General features: G+C 46.3%; 1 protein-coding gene across 1 annotated transcript in view; it reads left to right on the top strand.

Moving 5' to 3' along the window:
* Window positions 1–4,111: 4,111 nt before the first annotated feature.
* LOC143274801 (protein rogdi-like) overlaps window positions 4,112–26,489 on the top strand; it is a 66,694-nt gene continuing 44,316 nt past the window's right edge. Inside the window, exon 1 of the mRNA XM_076578728.1 lies at window positions 4,112–4,159. Coding sequence (XP_076434843.1) covers window positions 4,121–4,159 — 39 coding nt within the window. The 5' untranslated portion in view covers window positions 4,112–4,120. The remainder of the gene's footprint in view (window positions 4,160–26,489) is intronic.

The raw sequence follows: 26,489 nt of genomic DNA, 5'->3' as shown, positions 1-26,489 counted from the left end.
TCCAGCGGTTTTTGAGGGGTCAAGGTCAGCCAGTCTCTCCTTGACACCCTCTTCTGTGATGGTGATGTCGTTCATGTCTGGGAAGTCTTCCTGCCTTGTCTTCATGGGGCGCTTGCTCGCGAACTGTTCTGAGCTATAACTCGCTCCTTCACTGAACACTTTGTCGAAATGGCGGTTGAGTAGTTCAGCCTTTTCTTTAGGCTCTGTTACCAACTTCCCTTGATCTTTTTTTTTGGGGGGGTGCGGGGGGGGGGGGGGGGGGGGACACTGGCATTTGAAGTTCTTTGTTGTTTGATGTATGACCGAAAACGTTTCGTGCTGCCTGTTTTGTCTGTTTCACTTTCTTGTGGTGTAAACAAATTATTTATGTAAGACCAGTGCACTTGTCTCAACTTCCTCTGTTCATCTCTTAGTCCTGAGTTAGATGTTGCTCGCTGCCCTTCCTTTTTCCATTTCCTGTATTTCATGTCTCGCTTACGAATCAATTTCCGCAGCTCATAGCTAATCTAGGGACGAGAGCCCCTTGGTCTTGCCTTTTTGTGTGGGATGTGGCTCTGGATGCTTAAATGGAGAGAGCTCTTGAAGACGCAACACGTCTCCTCCTCTGGGGTGTCATCTGGCATTGTTTTGATGGTTAGTGTGAGGGCTGCCATATCCTCACGTATCTTGTCCCAATCCGCTTTCTTGTACACTGGTGTAAGTCTTGGCAGGTTTGTAATCTTGGCAGGCTTGATTGAAAATCCAAAATAGACAACTTCATGGTCGGAGAGTCTTGGTATGGTCTCAGTGCGTGGGACCAAGTCAGGCCTATTGCTGAGAACAATGTCCAGGGTATTGTTTTTCCATGTGGGTGCATGAACCAGTTGTTCGAATCTGATATCCCAGATTAAGTCCAGGAAATTGCAGTGCAGTGAGTGGTAACTGGTTTCTGGCTAAATGTGAACCGCTTCAGAATATGTAACCCAGTCAAAACCTGGAAAGTTCAGATCACCCGCAATCAAGATCTGCGGGTCATTAGCAGCAGCTCTCCTAAGTGAAATCTCAAACTCTTCTAGACTGTGCTTACCACTGACATCCGGGCGGTAGTAGCTGCAGAGGTAGAGAGGCCGCTGGCCCATGGTGAGCACTTTGATCCAAGACACCTCACAGTCTGTTTCGAGTTCATGCACTGGGATAAACTTTATCTCTTCCTTTACAGCTATAAGTACACCACTACCCCACTCCACCAGCTCTATCAACCCTGTGACATATATAAGTTGGTGGAAGAAACTCTGAATCAGCAATAGATTAGTTGAGATGAGTCTCTGTACCAAAGATAATATCCGGCTTTGTGCTCTTTATCATATTTGCTAGACCACATCTTTTTCCAATAATTGATCGGAAATTTATGTTAAGACATCACAGAGGTCTATACTTCTGCTTGTTTTGGTATCTTGTGGGAGTGGAGCTATGAAGAGGAACAAATCCCTGTTGTGTTGGGATAGAGTCCGAGCTCAGGTTGAAGGAGACCTCGGTCTCGACCCCAAAGAGGTCGTAGGCTGTAGTACTGTAATTGTTCCCTCCACATATGGCACAGTGCCAAACGACATCTGAGTCGTGAAGATTGTGGTAACTGCTGCCAATATCCTGACATGTAGCATGAAACCACATGCCACAGGTCTCACAAGTGACTCCTCTATCTTCCCATTTGATGGTGCGATCACACGTGCCACACGGTGCATATGTGTCATCAGCCACATGGTTTGACGAATATACTTGAACATCACTTGTCATGATTGACTGTGGGCTGGGATTGGGCTCAGGTGCACATGGCCTTGACAGCAGTAGGCTCGCCAGGTACAGCAAGACCAGCCCATTACTCTGACCAGTCCTCTTCCTCATGGATGCTTTAGCACTGAGAAAAGTGAAGACAGCTGTCCCTCTGTCCTTTAGTCGGCAAACTTGTTTGTTGTGGAATTTAACAACAGTAACTGGGAGGGAGCAACCAGGAACTCCAAGATCTGACAGACAGGCTGACTGATCGCGCAGGCACTTACGGCATGGAAGTGAGCGCTGAGAAAAGCAAGGTGATGGTCAACAGTAACACCAACGCCCACGCCAACATCACCATGAATGGCCAGGAACTTGAAGAGGTGGAAGCCTTCACGTATTTGAGAGCAAAACTTACAAAGGACGGCAGGTCGAACACAGAAGTGAAGATCCGCCTCGCAACAGCAACATCAGCGATGGCAAAACTGGACAAGATCTGGAAGAGCAGGAGCATTTCCCTTGCCATCAGACTCAAACTGTACAGATCCTTAGTGCTCGCCATTCTCCTGTATGGATGTGAAAGCTGGACACTGTCAGCCGAGCTTGAGAAGAGGATCCAAGCATTTGAGATGGAATGCTACCGAAAGCTGCTCCGCATCTCATGGGTCGAACTCAAGACCAACGACTATGTCCTGAGCAAAGTCGAAGCCTTCGCCGGACATCAAGAACCCCTCCTGGCCACCATCAAAAGGAGGAAGCTGGCCTGGTTTGGCTACGTGACCCGCCACAACACCCTGTGCAAGACCATCCTGCAGGGCACCATCAAGGGTGGAAGAAAGAGGGGAAGACCAAGGAGAAGCTGGACAGATGACGTCAAGACCTGGACTCATCTGAAGATGCCAGAGCTGGTGTCAGAGAACGAGAGCAGACCAGGCTGGAGGAGAGTGACGTCCACTGCATCCCTTGTGTCCCCCCCCCTCCCCCCCACGGCCTGGTGGGTCACGGGACAAAAAGGTAAAGGTAAAGGTAAAACATCCCGGTACAGCTGGGGTGTGCAAGCATCTACCGCCCAGACCTTCTTCTTCTTCTTCCATTAAAGCTCAGCGGTCATACCTTTGACCATTACTAGCATTTTATGCGTGCTGGGTATTTCCGTGTCTCCATAACCCACCGAACGCTGACATGGGTTACAGGATCTTTAACGTGCGTATTTGATCTTCTGCGTGCGTATACACACGAAGGGGGTTCAGGCACTAGCAGGTCTGTACATATGTTGACCTGGGAGATCGGAAAAATCTCCACCCTTTACCCACCAGGCGCCGTCACGGTGAGTCGAACCCGGGACCGTCGGATTGAAAGTCCAACGCCTAAACCACTTGGCTATTGCGCCGGACCTTGTGGCTGTAAAGTACAATCACAAGTAGCAAGAGGGTAAAGTGAAACTTCATACCTGATGTACGTGGATGGGTGTGGTTTGTTGTGCAGATCTGATCTTAATGACAGTCAGCTTCCATCCCTGTCAGGGACACATCCCGAAAGTTCGTACATGACGAAGGAATTTTCACTCACCGGTCCAACAAACTTACTCGAAAGTCTTGTCAATTTGGAAATTCAAGTCTAAGTAATAAAATTTTTGTTATAAAACGCAGCTCTAATAATTATAATAATAATGGATACTTATATAGCACACTATCCAGAAATCTGCTCTAGGTGCTTTACAAAAACGCTTTCAGTTTTAACATAAAACATTACATCTATGTTCCATACACACACACACACAGGGAGCTTGTTCCACACACCAAAATGTGACTACACACACACACACACACACACACACACACACACACACACACACACACACACACACACACACACACACACACATATATATATATACACACACACTGCATACATACATTTTAACATACATGTGTATCTAACAGCAACCCTAACACATACGCACACAGAGGCAGGCACAAACTTACATAAACACACGCACACACAATACACATTCATATATATGCATGTAGTTATCTACACATACATATGTATACACACATAGCTCTACCAATGGAAGAATTCCTCCTGAGGTTACGAAGGGCTAATTAGGGTTGTTAGGGTGAAAAAATGAACAACATTTGAAAAAAAATTGCTCAGCCACAAAAACAAAGCCGTGCACCGGAAACCGGAAGCAAACTCAACTCTGCTTACTGCTATTACTACTACTGCTGCTGTTGCTTGGGTGATAATGTCATTCTCCAACTTCGCTGGGTAGTCAGTAGACACGGTAATTTATCGATTGCAGACGACGAGAGTGCGATGTTATGATGAGAGCTTGACCTCCCCTACCTTTCAACTTTGACCTGCAGCAATGGCGACTGCTGATGAAGTGGTGGAGAAGTCCGCATTGGTAAGTTGTGTTTGCGATTTCTAATATGGGCAGATGTGGCCGTCTCGAGTAACATCTAACTAGGTACAGGTACATATTATTCGTTTTTAATGATTTTAGACAGGTGTCCTTTGTAAAGGCATCGGTAAACTTAAAACCGTTCATACTCAATCTGCACGTCAACACTTTCACTGACACATTGCACTGAGCCACACACGTACACACGCACACATGCTTGTAAAGAAATGATTCTCAGACAAAAACAGCGTCGTGTGGGATGTTAATAAAGAGCGTACTTAGAACTTAAATTGTAGAGAATTCCCAGTGTAATTATCCGAAAGAGATTTAAGGAAAGATTTTACAAAGTCTTTTGGGATTACAGGCCGCCGAAGATTGAAAACAACACGGTAGATAAGAGGATTCCGGGATCCCTTTCAAACGATACAACCTTGTAAAAGAGAAAAAAAGAAAAGAAAAAGAAAACAACAACAACAACGACGCACAAATAAATGAATATAATGAGAGAGAGAAATGCGTCACTGACATGCAGCGCTATTTACCCAGGTTTAAGTGGAAAAACAACAACGAAGTAGAATCATAATAAAACGTGTCAGTGTTTATTCCTGTTGTACCATGTTTGTTGTTGATTCATCACATGGATCTGATCATGGGCCATGTTTAATGTTCATTCATCACATGGATCTGATCATGGGCCATGTTTGCTGTTGATTCATCACATGGATCTGATCATGGGCCATGTTTGTTTTTCACTTGTTGATTCATCACATGGATCTGATCATGGGCCATGTTTGATGTTCATTCATCACATGGATCTGATCATGGGCCATGTTTGTTGTTAATTCATCACATGGATCTGATCATGGGCGATGTTTGTTGTTGATTCATCACATGGATCTGATCATGGGCCTTGTTTGTTGTTCATTAATCATATGGATCTGATGATGGGCCATGTTTGTTGTTGATTCATCACATGGATCTGATCATGGGCCTTGTTTGTTGTTGATTCATCACATGGATCTGATGATGGGCCATGTTTGTTGTTGATTCATCACATGGATCTGATCATGGGCCATGTGTGTTGTTCATTAATCACATGGATCTGATCATGGGCCATGTTTAATGTTCATTAATCACATGGATCTGATCATGGGCCATGTTTGTTGTTGATTCATCACATGGATCTGATCATGGGCCATGTTTTATGTTCATTAATCACATGGATCTGATCATGGGCCATGTTTTATGTTCATTAATCACATGGATCTGATCATGGGCCATGTTTGTTGTTGATTCATCACATGGATTTGATAATGGGCCATGTTTGTTGTTGATTCATCACATGGATCTGATGATGGGCCATGTTTGTTGTTCATTAATCACATGGATCTGATCATGGGCCATGTTTAGTGTTGATTCATCACATGGATCAGGTCATAGGCCATGTGTGTTGTTGATTCATCACATGGATCAGATCATGGGCCATGTTTGTTGTTGATTCATCACATGGATCTGATCATGGGCCATGTTTAATGTTCATTCATCACATGGATCTGATGATGGGCCATGTTTTATGTTCATTAATCACATGGATCTGATTATGGGCCATGTTTGTTGTTGATTCATCACATGGATCTGATCATGGGCCATGTTTGTTGTTGATTCATCACATGGATCTGATCATGGGCCATGTTTGTTGTTGATTCATCACATGGATCTGATCATGGGCCATGTTTTATGTTCATTCATCACATGGATCTGATCATGGGCCATGTGTGTTGTTCATTAATCACATGGATCTGATCATGGGCCATGTTTGTTAGGATTATATTGGTCATTATCTAACAGAATTTGAATGAGTGTGTTTGATTTGCAGAGACTGATTGTGTGTGTGGAGTCAAAATCTCTTTCCTGAAAGAGTGCATTATTTAGTGTACACTATTTAGTCAGTGACTGTGAGGGTCACGAGTGTGTTCTGAAACATGTTGTTTGTTCCATTATTTCAGTCACTGTTTTGCGTCTGTATTTAATCTGAATTAGTGTACTCGACTATATGTAATATAATAGCATATCAATGTCACCATTTTGTTCAACAATGTCTGTTGCCTTTACCGTGTCTGTCTCTCAGTATTTTGTTTATTACATACATACAGATAGATAGATAGATAGATAGATAAATGATACTTAAAAACAGAGGACCAAAAGAGTATATAGTGGTGAATCTTGTGCAGAGACAAATCAAAGTACTTTCGCTCCAATCTTTCACATGCATGAAATGCTGTAAATTGTGCAATTCACAGGGATAAAAGTCAAAACATGTACTTTAAGTGGGAATATATGAGATGCATAAACGCAGCTATTATTGATGTAGGGGAAACCCAGCAGAACTGGTTAGTTGTTGGACTTGTGATCCTGTGTTTACTAGTGATGAGGGCTGGAGGCCCTTGTTCGAGATTAGTGTTGTGTCTTCAGGAAACTGAAAGGCAGTTTAACTAGTGATGAGGGTTGGAGGCCCTTGTTTGAGATTAGCGTTGTGTCTTTGGGAAAGGCAGTTTAACTAGTGATGAGGGTTGGAGGCCCTTGTTTGAGATTAGTGTTGTGTCTTTGGAAAAGGCAGTTTAACTAGTGATGAGGGTTGGAGGCCCTTGTTTGAGATTAGTGTTGTGTCTTTGGGAAAGGCAGTTTAACTAGTTATGAGGACTGGAGGCCCATGTTTGAGATTAGTGTTGTGTCTTTGGGAAAGGCAGTTTAACTAGTGATGAGGACTGGAGGCCCTTGTTTGAGATTAGTGTTGTGTCTTTGGGAAAGGCAGTTTAACTAGTGATGAGGACTGGAGGCCCTTGTTTGAGATTAGTGTTGTGTCTTTGGGAAAGGAAGTTTAACTAGTGATGAGGACTGGAGGCCCTTGTTTGAGATTAGTGTTGTGTCTTTGGGAAAGGCAGTTTAACTAGTGATGAGGGCTGGAGGCCCTTGTTTGAGATTAGTGTTGTGTCTTTGGGAAAGGCAGTTTAACTAGTGATGAGGGTTGGAGGCCCTTGTTTGAGATTAGTGTTGTGTCTTTGGGAAAGGCAGTTTAACTAGTTATGAGGGTTGGAGGCCCATGTTTGAGAATAGCGTTGTGTCATTGGGAAAGGCAGTTTAACTAGTTATGAGGACTGGAGGCCCATGTTTGAGATTAGCGTTGTGTCATTGGGAAAGGCAGTTTAACTAGTTATGAGGACTGGAGGCCCATGTTTGAGATTAGTGTTGTGTCTTTGGGAAAGGCAGTTTAACTAGTGATGAGGACTGGAGGCCCTTGTTTGAGATTAGTGTTGTGTCTTTGGGAAAGGCAGTTTAACTAGTTATGAGGACTGGAGGCATTTGTTTGAGATTAGTGTTGTGTCTTTGGGAAAGGCAGTTTAACTAGTTATGAGGGTTGGAGGCCCTTGTTTTGAGATTAGTGTTGTGTCTTTGGGAAAGGCAGTTTAACTAGTGATGAGGGTTGGAGGCACTTGTTTGAGATTAGTGTTGTGTCTTTGGGAAAGGCAGTTTAACTAGTGATGAGGGTTGGAGGCCCTTGTTTGAGATTAGTGTTGTGTCTTTGGGAAAGGAAGTTTAACTAGTGATGAGGACTGGAGGCCCTTGTTTGAGATTAGTGTTGTGTCTTTGGGAAAGGCAGTTTAACTAGTGATGAGGGTTGGAGGCCCTTGTTTGAGATTAGTGTTGTGTCTTTGGGAAAGGCAGTTTAACTAGTTATGAGGACTGGAGGCCCTTGTTTGAGATTAGTGTTGTGTCTTTGGGAAAGGCAGTTTAACTAGTTATGAGGACTGGAGGCCCTTGTTTGAGATTAGTGTTGTGTCTTTGGGAAAGGCAGTTTAACTAGTGATGAGGGTTGGAGGCCCTTGTTTGAGATTAGCATTGTGTCTTTGGGAAAGGAAGTTTAACTAGTGATGAGGACTGGAGGCCCTTGTTTGAGATTAGTGTTGTGTCTTTGGGAAAGGCAGTTTTCTCAGGTTTTTCCTCATCACACAGAGATGTGAATGAGCACTTGACTTGGGTCAGGGTAGTGGTAGAAAATGGGGATTTGGCCTCACCTTTCAAAAGTTTAGTTATTGCTGTGTTAAAACAACTGTGCAGGGGTGTGTGAGTCTGAATTAATGTTGGAATAAAATGGCTGCATAAAGTGAGAAAACAAAAAATCACTGAAAAGATATTACAGAAATACAATATATCATATGTGTCTGGAAAGGTTAAGAAAGGCAAGAACACTTAAAAAAAAAAAAAAAAAAAAAGATTTATAAACTATCAATTGTGACTGGTGCTTAATTTTTGTCCAGTCATTCAAACGAGTGAGTAATCTCGTGTCCAGTTACTAGACAATGATGACTTGCGACAGTAGAAGTTTTAACAATGAAAGAGAGGTGATATTTGTGCTTTTTGTCTTTTTTTTCTATATTTCATTTTATTGCTTTATCTATTTGCTTACTTAATAAGTTGATTTTATTTCATAGTATTTTTTAGATCTATTTATTTATTCTGATTTATTTATTGATTAATTTGATGACTTATTCATTTATTTGATTATGTATCCCTTTTTTTTTTCTCAAGGCCTAAATATACATGTTGGGTTACGCTGCTGGTCAGGCATCTAGTCTACTTAGCTGATGTGGTGTAGCATATATATATGGAATTGTCCAAACACTGTGACACCTCCTTGAGTAATTGAATTGAACTGAACTGTTGTAATTGTATTATTATTATTATTATTAATATTGTTTTTGTTGTTGTTATCATTGTGTTGAAAATATAATGATCTTTTTATCATCTTTTTCTTTTCTTATTGTTATTATTAACAATAGCATCATCATCATCATCATTATGATCATTACAGTGACTGTCATCATCATCATCATAACCATTCACTTTCAGAAATTTTACGCTCACTGAAAAGCCCTGTGTTGCATTCAGTCAGTAAGGCTGGAATCTAGGATCCAGGTGTCAGGTGCATTGCTTGGTTCTAACTTTTTTTGACAGTTACACTTGACTAAATGCCTACGTTGACTGAACTACGCCATTGGTCAGTTCCATACCACACACAGTAGTGGGTTACAACCATACTAGGCTCTTCCGTCCGAGCAATGCAACTGGCTCAGGGGTAATGCATGTCCTGAAGATTTTTTTTCTGATAAAAAAAAAAAAAAAAATCCCAGACCAAAGACATTACATGATAACATTTAAAATTTTAATGCACTAAAGCATTATAATTACCATCAGATATCAGTTGTTCATTGACATGAATACCAAGAGCATTTTGTAACGGGAAAAAAAAAAAAAATTGTAAAGAACAACAGATGGCCAGATGTATGGGATAGATAAATGAGTAAGAAAATAGATATATGAAGAAACAAGAAAGAGAGAGAAAAAACAAGGCAAGAAAAAAAGACCTATCACTTTAACTCCTTTTCCTCTCTCGAGCTCTTTTTCCCTCCCGTTTTGTGCACTTTGAACAATCACATGAAACAACGGAACGGAGAACAAAAGTGATGCTATCTACAATCACATATCCACACGTATTAAATACATGGCACAGGAAAACGACAGAAAAAACAACATATCAGCAGTGCGGACACTGTCATTTAAAACGTTATATTAACAGTTTTTGACTTAAAGGGATTGTTAGCATCAACACAAGAAAACACACACATGCAGAAAAAAAAAGAAGAAAAGAGAGACAGAGAGAGAGAGAGAGAGAGAGAGAGAAGAAGATTTGATTTATGATCTGCCTACTTCCTCCTCTTGCACACACCCGTGTCATTTCCCTTCCCCCTCCTCCCCCTAATCCCATCATGATTCACATCTCAACACCAAGAGGAGAAAGATGAGGGGGAAGAAGGATTGATGATGATGGTGGTGATGATGACATACTGGGAGGGTGTGTGTGTGTGGGGGGGGGGGGGGGGGGGTGGGTGGCATTTTCTTTGCAGGCTATATGTTGAAAAGTGGCCAGAGGGTTCTGTTGGGACTGCTGGTTTACTCTCTGCAGTGAGAGAGAGAGAGAGAGAGAGAGAGGGCTGGATGGAAAATGCCCAGGGCGACAGCTCTGTTTCTGATGACTTTCAGTCAAGCTGAGCTAGATTCATATGAACACTGTTGTAAATTATGGGACAGGGAAGAGATGGAGTGTGTGTGTGTGTGTGTGTGTGTGTGTGTGTGTGTGTGTGATCATGTGTATATATGTATGTCTGTGCAAATGTCACTCTGTGTGTATTTGTACATATCTGTGTGTGTGTGTGTGTGTGTGTGTGTGCATGCAAATATGACTCTATGTGTTGTTTGTAAGTTGTGTGTGTATGTGTATGTGAAAAGTGTCTGTGTGTTTGTGTGTGTGTGCGCGCGTGTGTGCATGCATGCATGTGTGTGTGTGTGTGTGTGTGTGTGTGCGCACGCGTGCATGACCTCGTCTGTGTCTGCTTGTGAATATATTTTAAACTTCAGCGACAGTTGTTCACAAACTGCCAGATCAGTGTCAAAGTGGCGTGGACCTTGTTTTCAGATGAAAATAATCCTACCACCATGTTCACCTTGACCTGTGTTCAAGTTCATGTGGTTAAACAAGATTAGATTCATTGCATTAGTGTTTCTAAAAATTTTTTTAGACATGGCACGGCATGGCACAGCAGTGAAAATTTGTGCCGTGCAAAGCAGCGTCAGTACTATATACAGGAGAATACCATACCATACCATACCACACCGTACCATACCGTACCATACCATACCACACCGTTCCGTACCGTACCATACAATACCACACCGTACCATACCATACCATACCATACCATACCATACCACACCGTTCCATACTGTACCATACAATACCATACCATACCATACCGTACCATACCATACAATACCATACCGTACCATACCATACCACACCGTTCCAAACCGTACCATACTGTATCATGTCGTACCATACCATACCACACTGTTCTGTACCATTCCATACAATACCATACCGTACCATAACATACCACACCGTTCCGTACCGTACCATACAATACCATACTATACCATACCGTACCATACCATACAATACCATACCGTACCATACCATACTATACCATACCACACTGAACAATACCGTACCACAATACTATACCACACCATATCACACCACACCACACCACACCACACCATACCACACCACACCACACCACAACTCACCACAACACTACCACACCACACCACACTATTTGCATTTGTATTTGTATTTTTTTTAATCACAACAGATTTCTCTGGGTGAAATTTGGGCTGCTCTCCCCAGGGAGAGCACGTCGCTACACTACAGCGCCACCCATTTTTTTGTATTTTTTCCTGCGTGCAGTTTTATTTGTTTTTCCTATCGAAGTGGATTTGTCTACAGAATTTTGCCAGGAGCAACCCTTTTGTTGCCATGGGTTCTTTTACATGCGTTTATTGTCTCAGCCGAATGACTAGAGTTCAGACCACCACTCAGGGTCTAGTGGGGGGGAGAAAATATCGGCGGCTGAGCCATGATTCGAACCAGCACGCTCAGATTCTCTCGCTTCCTAGGCGGACGAGTTACCTCAAGGCCATCACTAGACAGTACCCCAACACATAATACCACACCTTTCCATGCCATTACTGTATCATGCATTGTTTCTGTTGTACAATACAATGCAGTGCAATACAATGCAATGCAATATACAGAGCAATACAATGTTATATATATTATATACAATGGAATGCGATGCAGTGTCATACACAACCCAGTGCGTGCCATACACAGTGCAGTGCAGTGCCACACATTACAGTGTTTTATACAGTACAGCACACTACATACAACACAGCACAATGCAACACACCTGACAGTGGTGAAGGGTTCCACATGCACTCACCCATTGTTTCACCCCATCCCCAAACCCCCCTACCCTCCAACTACCCCTCACACCCCCCCCCCTCCCCCCCTCCCCCGCCCCCCAACACGTGCATGCCAGGGGCTGACACTGCTGAAAGTGTTTGGCCAATTTCTTTTCTCTGTACAGGCGCGTGCCAAATGTAGCACAAACTGTGTGTGTGTGAGCGTGGATGTGTGCATGCATGAGTGTGTGTTTGTGTGCGTGCATGAGTCTGTGTGTGTTTAAAATGACGCACAAAGTGTGTGTGTGTGTTTATGCGTATGCATGTGTGTACATTCGTTTGTGTGTATGAAGCAGAAAGAGCACGAGTCTCTGTGTGTGTCACTGTGTCTGTGAGTGTGTGTGTTTGCATTTGGGTATGTATGTCTATACAGGGGTGCACCAAATGAACCAGAAAAATGCATGTGTGTGTGTGTGTGTGTGTGTGTGTGTGTGTGTGTGTGTGTGTGCCTGCATGTACTTATACCAGAGTGTGCCAAATGAAGCAGAAAGTCTGTGTGTGTGTGTGTGTGTGTGTGTGTGTGTTCGTGTGCGCATGTGTGTGAGTGTATGTGCGTGTGTGTATGTGTATGCATGTGTGAATGTGTGTGTATGTGTGTGTGTGCGCGCTTGCTTGCATTTGTGCTCATGTGTGTATGTGAGTGTGTGGATGAGGGGAAAGACTTTTAGTTAGATGGGAATGGGGCAGATGGTGACTGTAAATATTAAAGCATTGTGTGGGTTAACCTGTACTGGCTGTAGTCATTGACTTTTTAGGTGGGGAGAGAGAACGCCTGCTGCTGAATGGAAGGGTGGGAATGAGAGTGTGATTGTGTGCCTGTCTAAACAACGGTGCGTGACTAATGAAGCAGAAAGTGTGTGTGTGTGTGTGTGTGTGTGTGTGGTGTGTGTGTGTGTGTGTGTGCAGCCTTTACATTGTGTGGGAATGGAGGCAGGTGGTTGAGGTAACTGTCCACTCCCAGGGCTGACTGACTTTGCTCCATGCACTATCGGTGTACCATGTAACATTTTCATCCGCTTGTGTGTGTGTGTGTGTGTGTGTGTGTGTGTGTATGTGTGTGAGGGGGGGGGATGCAGGGGGAGGGGGGGGAGGGAGCGAGGGGGGGTTAGTGGGGTGTGTGTGTGTGTGTGGGGGGGAACCACCATATCACCATATCTGGCTGGTGTGTTGGAGCGTGCAATTGTGTAATTGTGTGTGTTGGTGTATTGTTCGGATGTCGTGTGCGTGTGTGTGTGTGTGTGTGTGCGCGCGCGCGCGTGTGTGTGTGTGCATATGTGTGTGTGTGTGTGTGTGTGTGTGTGTGTGTGTGTGTATGTGTGTGCATGTAACTCGTTCTTTATGTCTGTTGGCCATCTCTGAAACTTGGACCAAGTTGAGTTTGCACACAGAGACACAGACAGACAGATAGACAGACAGATACACACACACACACACACACACTCTCTCTCTCTCTCTCTCTCTCTCTCTCTCTCTCTCTCTCTCTCACCCCCTCCCGACACCCTCTCTCTCTCACACACAGACATACAGACGCACACAACCACACACACACACACACACACACACACACACACACACACACACACACACACTCACACTTTAACACACTTACACACTTATTTCCCCCTGTCCCCTCTTACAAACACTCACCCTCTCCCCACCCCATTCCTGCTATCACCTCTTTTTTTTTATACACCTCCCACCCCCCACCCCTCTCACCCTCTCCCCACCCCCATTCCCTCGATCACCTCTTTTTTTTTATACACCTCCCACCCCCCACCCCTCTCACCCTCTCCCCACCCCATTCCCTCTATCACCTCTTTTTTTATTGGTTAAGTCCCCCTCCTTACATCACCCCCCTCACCCCCCCTCCCCCACCTTTCTCAACCTCCATTCGCCTCACATATCTTCCCTCAACTGAGCATTGACCACTTTCAGCAGCTATTGATTGATTGATTGATATGGATACTTATGTAGCGCCTGTCCCCCCCCCCTTCAGAGTCCTAGCTCTAACTAAGCGCATTACAAACACGGTGTCGTTTGCTGCGTGGCAGGCTGTTTAACTGGGTAGAGCCAAGTGACGGCCGCTTTTGGGTGCTCATCATTCGTTTCCCGTGTCATTGATCAGCTTTCAGTCACACACTTGCACACACGTGCACAAATGTGCACAAATGCACACAGGCAGACACACACGATACAACTTTAATTGTCCATGAAACAGGGAAACATACAGTAGACACACATACACACAGACACATATACACATAAATACACAGTATACACACACAAACACACAGTAGACACACAGACACATACACACAGACACATATACACACAAACACACAGTATACACACACAAACACATAGTAGACACACACACAGACACATGTACACACAAACACACAGTATACACACACATTTACATATATGCATGCGCGCGCTCGCACACACACTCCCACACACACACACACAGGACTTTATTAACTTTATTTATTAACCCCTTTACTGATCTACCCCTTTAAGATCTTTATTAATCCTTGAACTCATCAACCCCATCAGATCTTTATCAGCCCCTTAACTCATCAACCCCATCAGATCTTCATTAACCCCTTATCTCATCAACCCCATCAGATCTTCATTAACCCCTTAACTCATCAACCCCATCAGATCTTCATTAACCCCTTAACTCATCAACCCCATCAGATCTTCATTAACCCCTTATCTCATCAACCCCATCAGATCTTCATTAACCCCTTAACTCATCAACCCCATCAGAGTCATTAACGCCTTAACTCATCAATCCCATCAGATCTTCATTAACCCCTTATCTCATCAACCCCATCAGATCTTTATTGACCCCTTAACTCATCAACCCCATCAGATCTTCATTAACCCCTTAACTCATCAACCCCATCAGATCTTCATTAACCCCTTATCTCATCAACCCCATCAGATCTTCATTAACCCCTTAACTCATCAACCCCATCAAATCTTTATTAACCCCTAAACTCATCAACCCCATCAGATCTTCATTAACCCCTTAACTCATCAACCCCATCAGATCTCCATTAACCTCTTATCTCATCAACCCCATCAGATCTTTATTAACCCCTTAACTCATCAACCCCATCAGATCTTCATTAACCCCTTATCTCATCAACCCCATCAGATCTTCATTAACCCCTTATCTCATCAACCCCATCAGATCTTCATTAACCCCTTATCTCATCAACCCCATCAGATCTTCATTAACACCTTAACTCATCAACCCAATCAGATCTTCATTAACCCCTTATCTCATCAACCCCATCAGATCTTTATTCACCCCTTATCTCATCAACCCCATCAGATCTTTATCAACCCCTTAACTCATCACTTTTGGTGGTGGTGGTTTTATTGGCGTTGTCATCATTGTCACACACACACTCGCAGGCACATACACCCACATACAGACGGAGATACACAGAGGCATACACATCGATCGACACTCAGACACAGTGTGTGTGTATGTGTGTGTGTGTGTGTGTGTGTGTGTGTGCAAGGGTTGTGAGAGAGAGAGAGAGATAGAGAGTTTGTGCATGCACACATGTGAGTGTGTGTGTATGGGATAATGTTTCTGTGAGCATGTGTTTCCATTCCAGTATTCCATGCCCCCATCACTCTTCTTAACTCACTCAGTACGGCCAGTCCTCTCTTCTCCTCTACACAGACCCCTCGGATGTCCAGTGGGTGTCTGAATGACCCAACCTTTAGCTTCCGTCGTCAGAATTGTGGTATTCTTTGTCAACATTCACCTCTTCAGTATAAGAGCCTTCCGCTTGCAATATTTTGATGATGGTAATTGGACTGAAAGGCTGTTCACGTCGTCTCTTTCGCCGTTCGTATGGAGAGAGTTAACCCCCCACCTCCAGCAGTGTACCCCCTCCACCCCCATCTGCACCCCCACCTCCACCCCCACCTCCAACAGTGTATCCCCCCTCCACCCCCACCTCCAGCAGTGTACCCCCCCTCCACCCCCACCTCCACCCCCACCTCCACCCCCACCTCCAACAGTGTACCCCCCCTCCACCCCCACCTCCACCCCCACCTCCACCCCCACCTCCACCCCCACCTCCAGCAGTGTACCCCCCCTCCACCCCCACCTCCAACAGTGTATCCCCCCCTCCACCCCCACCTCCAACAGTGTATCCCTTCCTCCACCCCCACCTCCACCCCCACCTCCACCCCCACCTCCAACAGTGTACCCCCCCTCCACCCCCACCTCCAACAGTGTATCCCCCCCTCCACCCCCACCTCCAACAGTGTATCCCTTCCTCCACCCCCACCTCCACCCCCACCTCCACCCCCACCTCCAACAGTGTACCCCCCCTCCACCCCCACCTCCAACAGTGTATCCCCCCCTCCACCCCCACCTCCACCCCCACCTCCAACAGTGTATCCCTTCCTCCACCCCCACCTCCACCCCCACCTCCACCCCCACCTCCAACAGTGTACCCCCCCTCCACCCCCACCTCCAACAGTGTATCCCTTCCTCCACCCCCACCTCCACCCCCACCTCCAACAGTGTACCCCCCCTCCACCCCCACCTCCAACAGTGTATCCCCCCCTCCACCCCCACCTCCAACAGTGTATCCCTTCCTCCACCCCCACCTCCACCCCCACCTCCAACAGTGTATCCCTTCCTCCACCCCCACCTCCACCCCCACCTCCAGCAGTGTATTCACCTCCACCCCCACCTCCAGCAGTGTATCCCCCCTCCACCCCCACCTCCAACAGTGTATCCCTTCCTCCACCCCCACCTCCACCCCCACCTCCAGCAGTGTATTCACCTCCACCCCCACCTCCAGCAGTGTATCCCCCCTCCACCCCCACCTCCAACAGTGTATCCCTTCCTCCACCCCCACCTCCACCCCCACCTCCAGCAGTGTATTCACCTCCACCCCCACCTCCAGCAGTGTACCCCCCCTCCACCCCCACCTCCAACAGTGTATCCCCCCCTCCACCCCCACCTCCAACAGTGTATCCCTTCCTCCACCCCCACCTCCACCCCCACCTCCAACAGTGTATCCCTTCCTCCACCCCCACCTCCACCCCCACCTCCAGCAGTGTATCCCCCCTCCACCCCCACCTCCAGCAGTTGAGCGTATGTATACTTTGTTGCCTCAAAAGTCTCGCCCCCCTTTTTCTCACCCAGCCTTCCCTCCTTGCTCTCTCTGTCTCTGTCTCTCCACCATTTCTGTTGCCTCCCTCCTCTCTCTCTCTCTTTGTCTCTGTCTCTCCACTATTTCTGTTGCCTCCCTCCTCTCTCTCTTTCTGTCTCTGTCTCTCCACCATTTCTGTTGCCTCCCTCCCCTCTCTCTCTCTGTCTCTGTCTCTCCACCATTTCTGTTGCCTCCCTCCTCTCTCTCTCTCTGTCTCTGTCTCTCCACCATTTCTGTTGCCTCCCTCCTCTCTCTCTCTGTCTCTCTCTCTCCACCATTTCTGTTGCCTCCCTCCTCTCTCTGTCTCTGTCTCTCCACCATTTCTGTTGCCCCCCTCCTCTCTCTGTCTCTGTCTCTCCACCATTTCTGTTGCCTCCCTCCTCTCTCTCTCTCTCTGTCTCTGTCTCTCCACCATTTCTGTTGCCTCCCTCCTCTCTGTCTCTGTCTCTCCATTTCTGTTGCCTCCCTCCTCTCTCTCTGTGTCTCTGTCTCTCTCACCAATTCTGTTGCCTTCCCTCATTGCTCTCTCTGTCTCTCTCACCAATTCTGTTGCCTGTCCTCATTGTTCTCTGTCTCTCTCACCAATTCTGTTGCCTTCCCTCATTGCTCTCTCTGTCTCTCTCACCAATTCTGTTGCCTTCCCTCATTGCTCTCTCTGTCTCTCTCACCAATTCTGTTGCCTTCCCTCATTGCTCTCTCTGTCTCTCTCACCAATTCTGTTGCCTGTCCTCATTGTTCTCTGTCTCTCTCACCAATTCTGTTGCCTGTCCTCATTGTTCTCTCTGTCTGTCTCACCAGTTCTGTTGCCTTCCCTCATTGCTCTCTCTGTCTCTCTCACCAATTCTGTTGCCTTTCCTCATTGTTCTCTCTGTCTGTCTCACCAGTTCTGTTGCCTTCCCTCATTGCTCTCTCTGTCTCTCTCACCAATTCTGTTGCCTTTCCTCATTGCTCTCTCTGTCTCTCTCACCAATTCTGTTGCCTTTCCTCATTGCTCTCTCTGTCTCTCTCACCAATTCTGTTGCCTTCCCTCATTGTTCTCTCTGTCTCTCTCACCAATTCTGTTGCCTTCCCTCATTGCTCTCTCTGTCTCTCTCACCAATTCTGTTGCCTTTCCTCATTGCTCTGTCTGTCTCTCTCACCAATTCTGTTGCCTTTCCTCATTGCTCTCTCTGTCTCTCTCTCACCAGTTCTGTTGCCTTTCCTCATTGCTCTCTCTGTCTCTCTCTCACCAATTCTCTTGCCTTTCCTCATTTCTCTCTCTGTCTCTCTCTCACCAATTCTCTTGCCTTTCCTCATTGCTCTCTCTGTCTCTCTCACCAGTTCTGTTGCCTTCCCTCATTGCTCTCTCTGTCTCTCTTTCACCAATTCTGTTGCCTTTCCTCATTGTTCTGTCTGTCTCTCTCACCAGTTCTGTTGCCTGTCCTCATTGTTCTCTGTCTCTCTCACCAATTCTGTTGACTTTCCTCATTGTTCTCTGTCTCTCTCTCACCAATTCTGTTGCCTTCCCTCATTGCTCTCTCTGTCTCTCTCTCACCAATTCTCTTGCCTTCCCTCATTGCTCTCTCTGTCTCTCTCTCACCAATTCTGTTGCCTTCCCTCATTGCTCTCTCTCTCTCTCTCTCACCAATTCTGTTGCCTGTCCTCATTGTTCTCTCTGTCTCTCTCTCACCAATTCTGTTGCCTTTCCTCATTGTTCTCTCTGTCTCTCTCTCACCAATTCTGTTGCCTTCCCTCATTGCTCTCTCTGTCTCTCTCTCACCAATTCTGTTGCCTTCCCTCATTGCTCTCTCTCTCTCTCTCACCAATTCTGTTGCCTTTCCTCATTGTTATCTGTCTCTCTCTCTCACCAATTCTGTTGCCTTCCCTCATTGTTCTCTGTCTCTCTCACCTATTCTGTTGCCTTCCCTCATTGCTCTCTCTGTCTCTCTCACCAATTCTCTTGCCTTTCCTCATTTTGTCTCTCTGTCTCTCTCTCACCAATTCTCTTGCCTTTCCTCATTTTGTCTCTCTGTCTCTCTCTCACCAATTCTCTTGCCTTTCCTCATTGCTCTCTCTGTCTCTCTCACCAGTTCTGTTGCCTTCCCTCATTGCTCTCTCTGTCTCTCTCACCAATTCTGTTGCCTTCCCTCATTGCTCTCTCTGTCTCTCTCACCAATTCTGTTGCCTTTCCTCATTGCTCTCTCTGTCTCTCTCTCACCAGTTCTGTTGCCTTCCCTCATTGCTCTCTCTGTCTCTCTCACCAATTCTGTTGCCTTCCCTCATTGCTCTCTCTGTCTCTCTCTCACCAATTCTGTTGCCTTTCCTCATTGTTCTGTCTGTCTCTCTCACCAGTTCTGTTGCCTTCCCTCATTGCTCTCTCTGTCTCTCTCACCAATTCTGTTGCCTTTCCTCATTGTTCTCTCTGTCTGTCTCACCAGTTCTGTTGCCTTCCCTCATTGCTCTCTCTGTCTCTCTCACCAATTCTGTTGCCTTTCCTCATTGCTCTCTCTGTCTCTCTCACCAATTCTGTTGCCTTTCCTCATTGCTCTCTCTGTCTCTCTCACCAATTCTGTTGCCTTCCCTCATTGTTCTCTCTGTCTCTCTCACCAGTTCTGTTGCCTTCCCTCATTGCTCTCTCTGTCTCTCTCACCAATTCTGTTGCCTTTCCTCATTGCTCTGTCTGTCTCTCTCACCAATTCTGTTGCCTTTCCTCATTGCTCTCTCTGTCTCTCTCTCACCAGTTCTGTTGCCTTTCCTCATTGCTCTCTCTGTCTCTCTCTCACCAATTCTCTTGCCTTTCCTCATTTCTCTCTCTGTCTCTCTCTCACCAATTCTCTTGCCTTTCCTCATTGCTCTCTCTGTCTCTCTCACCAGTTCTGTTGCCTTCCCTCATTGCTCTCTCTGTCTCTCTTTCACCAATTCTGTTGCCTTTCCTCATTGTTCTGTCTGTCTCTCTCACCAGTTCTGTTGCCTGTCCTCATTGTTCTCTGTCTCTCTCACCAATTCTGTTGACTTTCCTCATTGTTCTCTGTCTCTCTCTCACCAATTCTGTTGCCTTCCCTCATTGCTCTCTCTGTCTCTCTCTCACCAATTCAATTGCCTTCCCTCATTGCTCTCTCTGTCTCTCTCTCACCAATTCTGTTGCCTTCCCTCATTGCTCTCTCTCTCTCTCTCACCAATTCTGTTGCCTGTCCTCATTGCTCTCTCTGTCTCTCTCTCACCAATTCTCTTGCCTTCCCTCATTGCTCTCTCTGTCTCTCTCTCACCAATTCTGTTGCCTTCCCTCATTGCTCTCTCTGTCTCTCTCTCACCAATTCTGTTGCCTTCCCTCATTGCTCTCTCTCTCTCACCAATTCTGTTGCCTTTCCTCATTTCTCTCTCTGTCTCTCTCTCACCAATTCTCTTGCCTTTCCTCATTGCTCTCTCTGTCTCTCTCACCAGTTCTGTTGCCTTCCCTCATTGCTCTCTCTGTCTCTCTTTCACCAATTCTGTTGCCTTTCCTCATTGTTCTGTCTGTCTCTCTCACCAGTTCTGTTGCCTGTCCTCATTGTTCTCTGTCTCTCTCACCAATTCTGTTGACTTTCCTCATTGTTCTCTGTCTCTCTCTCACCAATTCTGTTGCCTTCCCTCATTGCTCTCTCTGTCTCTCTCTCACCAATTCAATTGCCTTCCCTCATTGCTCTCTCTGTCTCTCTCTCACCAATTCTGTTGCCTTCCCTCATTGCTCTCTCTCTCTCTCTCACCAATTCTGTTGCCTGTCCTCATTGCTCTCTCTGTCTCTCTCTCACCAATTCTCTTGCCTTCCCTCATTGCTCTCTCTGTCTCTCTCTCACCAATTCTGTTGCCTTCCCTCATTGCTCTCTCTGTCTCTCTCTCACCAATTCTGTTGCCTTCCCTCATTGCTCTCTCTCTCTCACCAATTCTGTTGCCTTTCCTCATTGTTCTCTCTGTCTCTCTCACTCACCAATTCTGTTGCCTTCCCTCATTGTTCTCTCTGTCTCTCTCACCAATTCTGTTGCCTTCCCTCATTGCTCTCTCTGTCTCTCTCTCACCAATTCTCTTGCCTTTCCTCATTTTGTCTCTCTGTCTCTCTCTCACCAATTCTCTTGCCTTTCCTCATTGCTCTCTCTGTCTCTCTCACCAGTTCTGTTGCCTTCCCTCATTGCTCTCTCTGTCTCTCTCACCAATTCTGTTGCCTTCCCTCATTGCTCTCTCTGTCTCTCTCACCAATTCTGTTGCCTTCCCTCATTGCTCTCTCTGTCTCTCTCACCAATTCTGTTGCCTTCCCTCATTGTTCTCTCTGTCTCTCTCACCAATTCTGTTGCCTTTCCTCATTGCTCTCTCTGTCTCTCTCTCACCAATTCTGTTGCCTTTCCTCATTGCTCTCTCTGTCTCTCTCTCTCTCACCAATTCTGTTGCCTTTCCTCATTTCTCTTTCTGTGTCTCTCACCTATTGTGTTTTCACATCACTGTCTTAGTGTCACAGTTTTTCTTCTTGCCACTCTGGAAAGTTCAGCATTGTTGAATAATTCAGCGGTCCCAAGGAAATAACTCAGCTGATATTGCCTATAACCGAGTGTTGGGTAATGGACTTTTTTTCAATAATTCAGCGGGCTGAAAGAGGTGGGTTTTTTTTTTCGTGCCAAGACTCCGAGACAGCTTGGGGCGCCAGACAGGTGACATTGATCCAAAGCTCTGAGAAACTTGACGGCGACCAGGTGTGGGTGTGTTTGTATGTCTGTGTGTGTGGTGGTGGTGGGGGGGAGGGTTTGTATGTCTGTGTGTGTGGTGGTGGGGGGGGGAGGGTTTGTATGTCTGTGTGTGTGTGGTGGGGGGGAGGGTTTGAATGTCTGTGTGTGTGTGGTGGGGGAGGGAGGGTTTGTATGTCTGTGTGTGTGGTGGTGGGGGGGGGGGGGGGTTTGTATGTCTGTGTGTGTGGTGGGGGGGAGGGTTTGTATGTCTGTGTGTGTGGTGGTGGGGGGAGGAGGGTTTGTATGTCTGTGTGTGTGGTGGGGGAGGGAGGGTTTGTATGTCTGTGTGTGTGGTGGGGGCGTGTTTGTATGTCTGTGTGTGTGGTGGCGGGGGGGGGGGGAGGGTTTGTATGTCTGTGTGTGTGGTGGGGGGAGGAGGGTTTGTATGTCTGTGTGTGTGGTGGGGGGGGTTGTATGTCTGTGTGTGGTGGGGGGGGGGGGGGTTGTATGTCTGTATGTGTGGTGGGGGGGAGGAGGGTTTGTATGTCTGTGTGTGTGGTGGGGGGGAGGAGGGTTTGTATGTCTGTGTGTGTGGTGTGGGCATGTTTGTATGTCTGTGTGTGGTGGGGGGGGGGGGTTGTATGTCTGTATGTGTGGTGGGGGGGAGGAGGGTTTGTATGTCTGTGTGTGTGTGTGGTGGGGGGGAGGGTTTGTATGTCTGTGTGTGTGGTGGGGGGGAGGGTTTGTATGTCTGTGTGTGTGTGGTGGGGGGGAGGGTTTGTATGTCTGTGTGTGTGTGGTGGGGGGGGGAGGGTTTGTATGTCTGTGTGTGTGGTGGGGGAGGGAGGGTTTGTATGTCTGTGTGTGTGGTGGGGAGGGAGGATTTGTATGTGTGTGTGTGGTGGAGTGAGGGTTTGTATGTCTGTGTGTGTGTGGTGGGGGTTGGGGGTGGTGGTTGTATGTCTGTGTGTGTGTGGTGGGGGAAGGGTTTGTATGTGTGTGTGCAGTGGGGGGGAGGGTTTGTATGTCTGTGTGTGTGTGGTGGGGAGGAGGGGTGGGGAAAGAGAAAGGGTGTCGTTGTGTGTGTGTGTGACTGTGAGAGAGAAAGAAGTGCATGTGTGTGTGTGGGGGGGGGGGGGGCGGGAGGGAGAGGAGAAGTGGTCAGAGGTGTTTGTGTGTGTGTGTGCATGCATGTGTCTGTATGTGTGTGTGTGTGTGTCTGTGTGTATGTATGTGTGTGTGTGTGTTTGTGTGTGTTGTGTGGAGGGGGTGGAGGATTTAGATGTTAGGGTGAGGCGGATCAGTGGTGGTGTCCGGTGAGTTATGGATCAGGAAATGGCCGGTGACACTGACTTTGTCCAGGCAGAGGTGTGGATGACAGAATGTATCGTGTAGGTGTTTTTTTGTTTGTTGTTGATGTATGACAGAGAAGTTTGGACAAGCAGAAAAAAAAAGAAGAGTCATTTGTGTCTTGTTGGATGCTTGCTGTTGTATGTTTGTTTTTGATCATTTTTAATTCATGACAGACATCGACACACAAATCATTTCTAATTCATGACAGACATTCACACACATGCTTAACTGTGAACCAAAAGGATGAAACACAAAGCTTATAAACACGCTTAGACAGAAGGCTGGAGAAACTAGAGATGGAGGAAGAGAGGGAGGAGCTGTTGTGGAAAGAGGTGGTTTTTAAGGCCGGTTTTAAGACCAGGCTGGAAAGAGGTGGGTTTTAAGACCAGGCTGGAAAGAGGTGGGTTTTAAGGCCAGTATTTATACTGAAACCCGTGTTTTTCAGAAGCCCACAGGGCATTCTTATCAGTAACACAAATCCATTGAGAAAATTTTTGGGTATACTGTATGTAGTGCATAATCTTGTAAAAAATAAAACCAACAACAATAACAAAAACAAAATTAAAAACAAATTGCCAGAATTTGCCTCTAAAAAAAAAAAAAAAAAGTTTTAAAAATCCTGTTTTTCTGAGAACTGAACTCAGCAGGCTGTTGTCCCAACACCCTGTCCCAACTTTCAGTATTTTTTGCAGTTGCCTATTCCCGTCTCTGATTTTGGAGTGAGTCTAGAAATGGGGGAAACAGACTTGGTCACACTCACTCACTCACTCATTCCCTCGACCGCTGGGGTTGTTGGGGGGACATGAGGAAGATGTCATAGCTCGCCACGCCGTTCTGTTGGCAGCTGTCGTGAGGAGATCTGGTATCGTCATTTTGGTCCATTCCTTGACGTTGTCGGACCAGCTCTTTCTCTGCCGCCCCTGTCTGCGCCCTCCCTCTGCAGTCCCTTGCAGGATGGTTTTGGAGAGGGTGTTATGTCGTATGACGTGACCAAACCATACCATCTTCCTTTGTTTGACAGTCGCCAGCAGTGGTTCTTGGGGCCCAACAAGGTTGCTGACCAGGTTCCGCACATAGTCATTGGTCTTGTGCTCCTTGTAGGAGATGTGTAGTAGTCTCCTCAAGCACTTGGTTTCGATTGCTTGGATTCTTCTTTCTGTTTCAACCATCAGTGTCACACTGTGCCCTGAATGTGCTCCTGCCCCCCCAATACAATTGATGGAACAACTTGTTCCCCAGTCTTTCCCCCCTGTCTCTTAAATCAGCCACAGAGCTGGCTCCATTGTCTGCAGGCCTCTCTGGGAGATCTTACTCTGATGAATTGTGCCGCTGCTGTCTTCACCCCTTTTCTGCTGACTCCATTCTTGTTGCAGGTGTTTTGAGTAACACTGTGTGTGTGTGTGTGTGTGTGTGTTTGATAATAGAAGAGTATTTACACAAGCAAGTTATGCTCTACCCTCACCTGTGTGTGTGTGTGCGCACACGCACACACACTCTCTCTTACACACACTCACACACACAAGCACGCATGCATGCACACTCACACATGCACACGCACATGCACACACACACATACGCACACACACACACACACAACACCCCCCCCCCCCCCCACCCACCCGCCCTGCCAAAACACACACACATGCACTTAACTCACACACACACACACACACTTACACAAACACATACACACACACATACACACACACACATGCACAAGCACACACACACACACACACACATGCACGCACACACACACATTTAAACACACACACACTTACAAAAAAAAAAAGAAAAAGAAGCTGAATCCGATGCACACAAGATGACAGATACATACCACAGTCAAGCTATCATTCGACTGTAAGCAAGTTTCACTCTGATCACTTAGACATTTCACAGGTAATGTTTATATTCATAAACATTGGTGACCATCTCACCAACTGGCTATCAGTAATGAGCATAATGTGATAAGCAAACAACAACAACAACAAAACAAAAACAAACAACCAAGCGAAGAAAAAACAAACAAAAAGAAAATACAGACACAAAACCCCACACCAACAACAACCTTTACAATGCTTGTAAGTACAAGAGAAGCAGTGATTCTTCTTTTCTTCTTCTTCTGCGTTCACTCGTATGCACAGGAGTGGGCTTTTACGTGTATGACCGTTTTTACCCCGCCATGTAGGCAGCCATACTCCGTTTTCGGGGGTGTGCATGCTGGGTATGTACTTGTTTCCATAACCCACCGAATGCTGACATGGATTACAGGATCTTTAACATGCGTATTTGATCTTCTGCTTGCATATACACACGAAGGCGGTTCAGGCACTAGCAGGTCTGCACATATGTTGACCAGGGAGATCGTAAAAAACTCCACCCTTTACCCACCAGGCGCTGTCACCGTGATTCGAACCCGGGACCCTCAGATTGACAGTCCAACGCTTTAACCACACGGCTATTGCGCCCGTCAAAAAGCAGTGATGAACCTTGAATGCCTACCACACTGATGTCATGTCACCAAGGTTTGGTAGCGAAGGGGTTAACCTGCCCAGAGACTGGGGGGATGTCTGCAGATGAACATGTTGAATGTGTGTGATGTAAAATGTTGGTAGGGGTGGGTGGGGTGTGGGGGGCTCGTGGGGGTGGTGGCTGGATTGCTTTGGGATGGATTGGGATTGGTTTGTGCCGGTTCCTAACTTTGTTCAATTCTCGGGTGACGCTGGGGATTTGGGCCCAGCGGGTTTGATTCTGTAAGATTGATTAGAGAAATCTCTCATTCTGTCTGGCTGGCTGGCTGATTGTGTGTGTGTGTGTGTGTCTGAGTGTCTCTCTTCTTCTCTGTGTGTGTCTGTCTGATTGTCTGTGTGTGTGTCTGTCTGATTGTCTGTGTGTGTGTCTGTCTGATTGTCTGTGTGTATGTGTGTGTGTGTGTGTCTGAGTGTCTCTCTTCTTCTCTGTGTGTGTCTGTCTGATTGTCTGTGTGTGTCTGTCTGATTGTGTGTGTGTGTGTGTGTGTGTGTGTGATTGTCTCTGTGTGTGTGTGTGTGTGTGTGTGTGTGTGTGTGTGTGTCTGATTGTCTGTGTGTGTGTCTGTGTGTGTGTGTGTGTGTGTGTCTGATTGTCTGTGTGTGTGTGTGAGTGTCTCTCTTCTCTGTGTGTGTGTGTCTGATTGTCTGTGTGTGTGTGTGT

The sequence above is a fragment of the Babylonia areolata genome, chromosome 29, assembly GCF_041734735.1.
Source record: "Babylonia areolata isolate BAREFJ2019XMU chromosome 29, ASM4173473v1, whole genome shotgun sequence".
Lineage (NCBI taxonomy): Eukaryota > Metazoa > Mollusca > Gastropoda > Neogastropoda > Buccinidae > Babylonia > Babylonia areolata.
Note: the sequence above shows the minus strand (reverse complement) of the source record. Positions and strands in the feature narration are given on the sequence as shown.